This window comes from Otolemur garnettii, unplaced genomic scaffold (assembly GCF_000181295.1).
Source record: "Otolemur garnettii isolate 467f Iridium unplaced genomic scaffold, OtoGar3 scaffold00091, whole genome shotgun sequence".
Classification (NCBI taxonomy): Eukaryota; Metazoa; Chordata; class Mammalia; order Primates; family Galagidae; genus Otolemur; species Otolemur garnettii.
Genome location: NW_003852486.1, coordinates 3,452,566 through 3,461,353, shown reverse-complemented (window position 1 = coordinate 3,461,353; position 8,788 = coordinate 3,452,566). Strand labels below are relative to the sequence as shown.

The following is an 8,788-nucleotide window of genomic DNA, read 5'->3' as shown; positions in this document are numbered from 1 at the left end:
TTGAGCCATAGGTGCCAAGCCTGTGCACATTTTTTATGTGCTGTGGCCAGAACCTGAGATCAGGCCTCCAGATTCTTCTGGCTGTATCCTCTTGGCCTTCCAACTATTCTCCAGTCTTTGAACACAATGATCTTACAGAACTCACTGAGCCTGTTGCTCCAGGATAAATTGAACTCCTGAGAGCTTGGGTGACAAGACCCTGTGTGACCTAGACATAGATCTTGGACTCTGACAGTTCTGCCTTCAGCTTTCTCAGTTCCAGCTGGCTCCTCCTCATCCCCAGACATCCCCACTTCCTGCTCCTGTGGCTTGGGGATCCTCGAGTCCCACTTATTCCTCACAAAAGAGGAGGTGCTTATAGGCACTGCCCCCACTTCTTTGAACTGACCCCAATCAAGTACTATGAAGCTGTTCTTGTCTCTGTCAGTCTATGCTTTTCCTCAAGTCATCCGCATGGCTTCTTCCCGTACTCTAGTCAGGCCTTTTAATTTAATTTTATTTTATTTTATTCATTTGTATTTTTATTTTATTTATTTATTTTTTTGAGACAATGTCTCAAGCTGTTGCCCTGGATAGAATGCCATGCCATCATAGCTCACAGCAACCTCCAAATTTTGGACTCAAGTGATCCTCTTGCCTCAGTTTTTCTATTTTTTAGTAGAGATGGGGTCTCACTTTTTGCTCAGGCTGGTCTCAAACCTGTGAGCTCAAGCTATCCACCCACCTCAGCCTCCCAGAGTGCTAGGATTCCAGGTGTCAGCCACTGTGTTTGGCCTATTATTTTGTTTTTTGAGACAAAGTCTCACCTTGTTGCCCTCAGTAGAGTGCTGTGATGTCATAGCTCACAGCAACTTCAAACTCCTGGGCTCAAGTGATTCTCTTGCCTGAGCCCCCCAAGTAGCTAAGACTACAGGCTCCCGCCATAATGCTCAGCTATTTTTAGAGACAGGTTATCTTTCTCTTGCTCAGGTTGGTATGCCAGGCCCCAGGCCTTTATTTAAATATCCCCTTACTGGAGTGGCCTTCCCTCATATCCCCGTGTAAAACTGTCCTAACCCTGCCAGTCCCTAGTACTGTTTGTTTCTCTTCTCAGCACTTGCTTATCATTACTGCACACGCTATGCACACGCTATGTGACATTTAAACTCTTGGGCTTAAGCAATTCTCTTGCCTCAGCCTCCCAGTAGCTGGGACTACAGGCATCTACTACAAGGCCCAGCTATTTTTTTGTTGTCATTGTTGTTTTTAGCAGGCCCTGGCCGGGTTTGAACCCACCAGCCCCAGGCACATGGCCAGTGCCTAACTATTGAGCTAAGGGCAGGGAGCCTATTTTGATCACTTTTGTTCACTGCTGTTTTCCCAGTGCTGGGAAGGATGCCTGGCACACAGCTGTCTCCAGAAATGCCTGAACTTGCTTGGGAAGGCCCTGATGCTGCTGTCCGCCAGGCTCAATGGCACCTGTTCCTCTCCTGCATCACCACTGTCACACTTGATTCCTATTGTGTGTTTGCTGAGGAAGGTAAACGCTGTGCGTTTGAGACAGTCTTGTTCATGGCTCTGTTCTCAGGGTCCACGGTGGGGACGTACCTGACGGGCAAGGGGCGCGGCAAGCGTCTCCCCATAGGGGCTGAGCGGGTGCGCCGAGTAGTGCTGCAGCAGGTCCTGCAGCCGCGGGTGGGCGCTGTCCTCGCCCAGCACCACGTGGCGCCCGTCCGTGAGCTGGGCCAGCAGGAAGTGGCGGCAGCAGGTCCGGCTCCTGGAAGGCACCACTGGGGTCAGACCCTCTCCTTGTCCCTGGCCAGAGCCACTAGCACCAGGTGGGACTCCTCCCCACGGAAGTCCTGCCGCACCCCTCTGGTCGCCCCAACCCTGCCTCTGGTCCGCCCCTCACCTGTAAGTCAGCACGAAGGCCACCGCGCTCTCGCTGAACCGTACCAAGTAGCATCCCTGAGGCTGGGGCTCCAACAGCCTCTCGGCTTCCCTGTGGATGAGTGCGGAGAGGTGGGCCCCTGCTCTGACTCTTCTCTCACCTCTGTGTTCTCAGCTCTTGACGGACCCCCACCCCCGGGCAGGATGCTGAAGCAGCCAAGGAGAGAAGGTGGGAAAGAGGATGTGGGTGCTGCTGCTGTGGGGACTGAGAGAGGACAGGGGGCCAAGGGACCCACTCATGAGACCCACCGCCAGCCTTGTATCCTTCCCTGGCCTCACCCTGGATGGGCAGCCTGGAGGGGCTGTGATCATTGCAACAGGATGGTAATTAGACTTCTAGATTTCAAAAGTCGTGACCTGATCTGAGCAGGTGAAGGAGAGAAATAAGAGAGGCTGAGAAATGGAGGAGGGAGAATCTGCAAGGGTGGGAAGAAGGAGGAGGGGGTTAGAGAGAGCTAGAGATAAAGATAAAATAAGGATGGTGGGGGGGGGGAGGGGGAATATGAGGACAAGAGGCCATAGAGGCTTAGTGCCTGTAGCTCAGAGGCTAGGGCACCAGTCACATCATACACCGGAACTGGTGGGTTTGAATCCAGCCTGGGCCTGCCAGATAACAATGACAACTCCAACCAAAAAATAGCTGGGTGTTGAGGTGGGGGCCTGTAGTCCCAGCTATGTGGGAGGCTGAGGCAAGAGAATCGCTTAAGCTGAAGAGTTTGAGGTTGCTGTGAGCTGTGATGCCACAGCACTCTACTGAGGGCAACAAAGTGAAAACTCTGTCTCAGAAAAAAAAAAAAAAAAGGCCATAGAAACAGGAGGATAATGAAGCCAAATGATGGGAAACTTAGGTAGAGGGGAGTGGGCTAGAGCCTCTCCAATTATCTCCCTGGGAGAGGTCTCTCAGTGAAAAGCCTGAAACTCTAGGAGTTGGGGTCTGGAGTCAGAGCTTCAGTTTACTCCTGACTGGCCAAAGCACCCAGGACTTGCCCCTGCCCCTCTGTGGGCCTCCTCTGTGACTCACCTCCGCGTGATGAAGCCATGGAACCAGGCAGGGGCTGCCCCATGCTCTAGGAGCCAGTGGGCCTGGGTCTTCTGGAACCAAGTCCGGGTCTCAGCCTTCAGGGTTAGACCTCCTTCACCAGGCACCTCCTCAGCATTCCCTGGAATGTGGGCCGCCCTGGGGGCCTGGGGAGATACCTGGATAGGGGAAGAGTTCCAGGAGTGGGAAGCGGCCATGAGTGGCCCTTCTGACTCCAAGCCAGCTGCCGCCCTCTATCCTCATATCCAGGCCCTCCTTTCTATTTTAGGGTATAAATGACCCAAAAGTTTTTCTTGAGGTCTAAGATATATCTCTTCTCTCTCTCTCGCTCTTTTTTTTTTTTTTTTTTTTTTTTGAGACAGAGTCTTATTCTGTAACGCTGGGTAGAGTGCCCACAGCATCAGCCTCACTCACTGCAACCTCAAACTCTTGGGCTTGAACAATCCTCCTGCCTCAGCCTCTTGAGTAGCTGGGACTACTGGTGCCCACCACAATGCCTGACTAATTTTTCTATTTTTAGTAGAGATGGGGTCTCACTCTTGTTCAGGCTGATCTTGAACTCCTGAACTCAAGGGATCTTCCTGCCTCAGCCTCCCAGAGTGCTGGGATTACAGGTGAGCCACCGTCCCCGGCCTAAATCTCTTCTTCAGTTCCAGCTGTTTTGGTTCCTAAAGACTCTCCTTCCTCTTCCCTCTGGCCCTGAGGACCTTTAACCTGTAGCAGTGAGCTGGTAAATTGCGCTTTAATAAGGTGAGGGGGCAGTAAGGCATTCCAGATGGACAGAGGGCCATTCCCTGGCCTGGGGATGAAGGGAGATGACCTGGGAAGTTACCCCAGAGGCCAGAATGAGCTAGGGCTTACCCCACAGTAGAAAGTTCCCTGACTAGGCAGGTGACTCAGTCTGAGCTTCTGGGGGCAGAGGAGCTGCTAGGGGACAAATGAGCAACTCTGCACATGAAGAAGGTACTCCCTGTCTTTGTTCCCTCTCTCCATCTCCTAGCCCTGTTGGTAGCCCCCATCATTCCTGCCTCCTTCCTTGCTGACCTGGGTTTGTCTACAAGTCTTCACCCATGTAAGGGTGGGCGACACGAGGGAACTGCAGCCCTTCCCCTCAGGTTCCCACTCACCGCAGAGGGGCTCTCTGGGGCTGTAGGGCTGGGCTGGGCCTCCTCAGTCCTCAGTGCCTGGAGTCTGGGCCCAGAGAGCAAGCCCAGGTCTTGGTAGCTTCTGTGGGTCAAGTTCATGGGCTGGAAGGTGCTGAAGGTCGGGGTGGGGGCTTTGTGACTCCCTGTTAGCATAGAGAGGCCTGTTGGGGTTTCTCAGAGGGGGACTGCCTTGCTCTCCGCTTCTCACTCCCCCTCTCCCCCATAGGATCAGGGGGACTTCTCAGGGATGAGGAGTAAGGAGCCAAGGTGTAATACAGGGCTAATGCTGACTGTGGGTGTTGTCAGGTAATCGGTGCCAGGAAGGACAGCCCAGGAGTGAGGCTGCCTTCTCATGGCCCAAAGGCCCAGTCTTTTCAAGGCAGGCTCCTCTTCTGGCACAGGGTCCTCTGCGTCCCCCCACCTCCTTCATCCTTTTGCTTCCTCTCCTCTGTAGGAAGCACTCAGCAAGCCCTGTCACCTCTGCCTTCAGGGATGAGTGGACATGGAGCCCCCGAGAGTGAGCAGGGGTTATGCCAATTAGCTTTGCCAGCTCTGGCATGGCATGGAGCCCCTCACCTCTGAAGTGGAAGGTCAGGTCCAGGAAAGCAAGCCGAGGGATGATGGTCTTGATGTCCCCTCCCACCCACATTCTCAAGCTTCACACTTACCTTGGGGGCATATCTGGGTCAGGGGGAACTCCATGGGCTCAGCCTATGAAGGGACCCCACAGCAGGGTGTTTCTATGAGCTCTGGAAGGGTCTGCACACTCAGCGACTCATCTCTTCTCTTGTCCCAGCCCCCGGAGGCAGGAAATGTCACCTTACCCACAGCCTAAGCACCAGCAGAAGACTCACGTCATGGAAAGGCCTCAGACAATTGTCCCACCCCTAGAAGCTGTGCTGCTGAAGGGAGTGGTAGCATGGCGGTGGTGGATATTTGTGGCACTGTTTAGGTACTGAAGTCCTAACTGCTATCTGACCTCCATTCCTCCTGATTCTTTCTCTGTTCCCTCACCCCAGACTAGTACTTTCCTTTCTCTCTTTCTCTCTTCCCTCACTCTCCTGCCATGGTCTCCCTCTCTCTTTCTCTCTTTTTGCATTTTTGCTTTGTCCTTGAAAAATCTCCCCCTCTGTCTCTCGATCTGTTCTGAGCTGTGCGGTTGGAGACGTCAACCTCAGAAGGATAAGCCCTGTAATATGTTGGGGCATCCTGGTGATTATTACTCATGAGTACGCTCGGAGGAGACATGAGGAGGAGAGAGGGCAGGACTACCACCGGAAGGATGTGGTCAGACTTCTGGAAGGACTTTTTGAGGTCATGTGAAATCTGTGAGATAAGGGATTAGGGAGGAGGGCCTGGCTTCTGTTTGAATAGATAATGGAGCTGGTCAGGGCAAAACTAGACAACCCTGGAGGATGAAAGAGGAATTTCCTCCAACCAAGCACATTGTTAATAGCATCAACACTATTAGCAGTTTTTTTTTTTTTTTTTTGAGACAGAGCCTCAAGCTATCCCCCTGGGTAGAGTGCTGTGGCATCACAGCTCACAGCAACCTCCAACTCCTGGGCTCAAGCTAGTCTACTGCCTCAGCCTCCCAAGTAGCAGGGACCACAGGCGCCCGCCACAACGCCCGGCCATTTTTTGGTTGCAGCCATTGTTGTTGTTTTGGTGGGCCCAGGCTGGATTCGAACCCGCCACCTTAGGTGTATGTCACTGGCGCCTTCGCCACTTGAGCCACAGGCGCTGAGCTGTTTAATGGATTCTTACCATGTTCCCTGGTAGAAGTTTTCTCCCTCCATTAACTAAGACCTCCAACCTGGAAGATGCCAAGATTTTGGTGAAGAGAAGCACAAATTCACAAGTAAGTCACTGGATACAATAGCAAGATGATCTATTCCTAATTCCAGTCTTTTTTTTTTTTTTTTTTTGAGACAGAGTCTCACTATGTCGCCCCCAGTAGGGTGCCATGGCGTCACTGCTCACAGCAACCTCAAACTCTTGGGCTTAAGTGATTCTTTTGCCTCAGCGTCCCAAGTAGCTGGGACTACAGGCGCCCACCATAACACCTGGCTGTTTTTTGTTGTTGTCGTTGTTGTTTAGCAGGCCCGGGCCAGGTTCAAACCTGCCAGCCCTGGTATATGTGGCCGGTGCCCTAACCACTGAGATACAGGCCTCAAGCCCTAATTCCAGTCCTTAAAAAATTTTTTTTATTTATTTTTAGAGACAGGGTCTCACTGTGTTGCCCAGGCTAGAATGCAGTGGCATAATCATAGCTCACAGTAGCCTTGAACATCTGGGTTCAAGTGATTCTCTTGCCTCAGTCTCCTGAGTAGCTGGAACTACAGCTGTGTGACACCATGCCTGGCTAACCTAATTCTGGGCATTGATACCCAGATCTGTGTATTTTGGTTATAGGGGACATGGTAGCACTTGTGAGCATTGGTTTAAGGCATAGTCCTCATTCTGGAGATGAGAGTTCTTATCCCACAAGGGATTGTTTCCTGGTTATGCCTTCCTGAGCTTTCAACAGGCCACTCCATCATTCCTCAAGCTAAGTCTGGGTGGTGGGGTAGGAAGAGTGCACCTTGCCATCATGAGCCTGTAGTTGTGCCTCTTTGCTCTAAGTGGGTGCCTTGGTCCGAGGCATTGTGAAGTGGGAAGCCATATGAAGACATCAGGTATTTTGTAAGCACATGGGAGGTGGTGCTGGGGTTTGTAACTATTCCAGTAAGGACAAATCACTTCCCCTTCAAAAGGAGAAAGGGTCTTCTGTAAATCAACCTGCTACCATGCAGCTGGATGCTTTCTCTCTTCACTAAGGAATGAGTACCAGGTACAGGGCGCAGTGTCAGTCTCTGCTGTACACACGTCAGGCACTAGCAGTGGCTTCGAACCTTAGTAAGAAGGCATACTTGATCTCAAGCCCACACATAGCCTAAGTCTGCCAGCCCATTGTGCTCACACTGGGGGGCCTTGCGCTGAAGAGAAAGCTGGCTGACATCCACAGGATAAGGTATCTTGCCCAACTTGTTATTCACTGCCTCCCCTGTGACAGATGCTGTCTGGTGGGCATTAATGTGGGTCCAAGATCTTCACCTTCCATACATCCATAGGTCTACCTACCCAGCTGGGGCTGGGTAGGCAAGTAAAGTGCCTAGAAACAAACTGGGCACTGATTCTCAGCATCGTGTAAATATTCCTAGTCCTGGCCCTACAATACACTTGTCTCTTTCCCAGACCTCCTTTTCTCCATTTTGTCTATTGCTTTCAGAGCCCTGACCAACTGGTCAGGCCATTTGCCACTTCCCGGTAGCCCATGCGTATTCTTATTATGAGCTATCACTTGCTATATAAAATGTACATTCTTTTTTTTTTTTTGACTGAATTCATCTTTTTATACTCTTAGTAATTTCTTCCGCAGTTACTACTTCTGTTGTAGGTGATGAAATGTGTTAAGACTCCACTTCAAGTGTTGGCACTGCTATGAACATGGTCTCTTCCTTTACTGTAACTCAGAATTAAAACTTTGGATCCCTTTATATTCCAGTCTCAGGAGTGGTTTCCACTGTAGAATTTATCTGATGACAGTCTTATGCTTTCTAGTAGTGGCCTACAACCAGTCTGTAGCTTCTCCAGGAACACTACAGGATGGATTTAGTTTAAACGTGTATTAAACTAAAAGGCATTTTCTCGAATGAGTTTAACTGCATTTTATTTTTAAACAACCTACATGACATGTTTTTCCTTAAAAACAATGCCTCCACTCCAAATAAATCACAGTCAAAATAAATGAAGAGCGCATGATGACATCAGTCCTGTTTGTCTTAAGTCCTGGTATTGTGTGGATGACAAGCAGCAACCAGTTAGGATGACAGGTGGTAGATCCAAAGTAATTGACAAATTTGTTATTGGTAGTTTTTGAAATTAGTCAGGATGTGCTTGATTTGTTCTGCAGCCCCTGTCATAAAAGGTTTTATGGGCGGTGCCTGTGGCTCAAGGAGTAGGGCGCCGACCCCATATGCCAGAGGTGGTGGGTTCAAACCCAGCCCCAGCCAAAAACCAAAAAAAAAAAACAAACAAACAAACAAAAAAAAACGTTTTACTCTTTCTGGTCTCTGTTCTTCAAGTTTGCCTTTGATTGACTTCATGTATTCTTTGATGTACTTCTTGTAGGCTTCTTTTGTGAAGCTGGTTTCCTGCAAGTGATGGTTCATGACAATATCAACACCAGTGATTACTATGCTTTCAGTACCTTCACCCTCAGGTGCTTCAGCGGAAGCATTTCCACCAATGAGGGAGTCATTAATGTTACCCTCTGTCCTACTGACCATCTTCCCCTCCACGTCCAGTCATAGGCTATCCGCGATCTCTCGGATCTTGTAAATGTCGGAAAACATCACATCATGGCTGATGAGGTCCAGGTAGATAATCATGATGGGGGCTGAAGGGAGATGGCGGCGCTAGCTTTGCAGGAGCCAGAGCTCGGAGTGAGCACGGTGGAGCCGGAGTGGCGCTCAGGGGGAGAGGGGAGGGGGAGGAAAAGCTAAAATGTATATTCTTATAACTTATCACTTAGTGTATATTCTTATTGCTATATATGTTCTCATTCTGAGCTATCGCTCGCTATATAGAGTGTACATTCTTATTACTTAGTGTATTCTCTTCTTACTCGTGT

The 8,788-nt window shown here is 50.3% G+C and overlaps 1 protein-coding gene across 1 annotated transcript in view; it reads right to left on the bottom strand.

Moving 5' to 3' along the window:
• The window catches only part of SH2D2A (SH2 domain containing 2A), an 8,383-nt gene extending 3,524 nt beyond the window's left edge, over nucleotides 1–4,859 (bottom strand). Inside the window, exons 1-5 of the mRNA XM_003795239.3 lie at nucleotides 4,782–4,859; nucleotides 4,160–4,256; nucleotides 2,951–3,118; nucleotides 1,892–1,981; nucleotides 1,588–1,756 (exon numbers count right to left, since the gene is read on the bottom strand). Coding sequence (XP_003795287.2) covers nucleotides 1,588–1,756; nucleotides 1,892–1,981; nucleotides 2,951–3,118; nucleotides 4,160–4,256; nucleotides 4,782–4,815 — 558 coding nt within the window. The 5' untranslated portion in view covers nucleotides 4,816–4,859. The remainder of the gene's footprint in view (nucleotides 1–1,587; nucleotides 1,757–1,891; nucleotides 1,982–2,950; nucleotides 3,119–4,159; nucleotides 4,257–4,781) is intronic.
• Nucleotides 4,860–8,788: the final 3,929 nt, after the last annotated feature.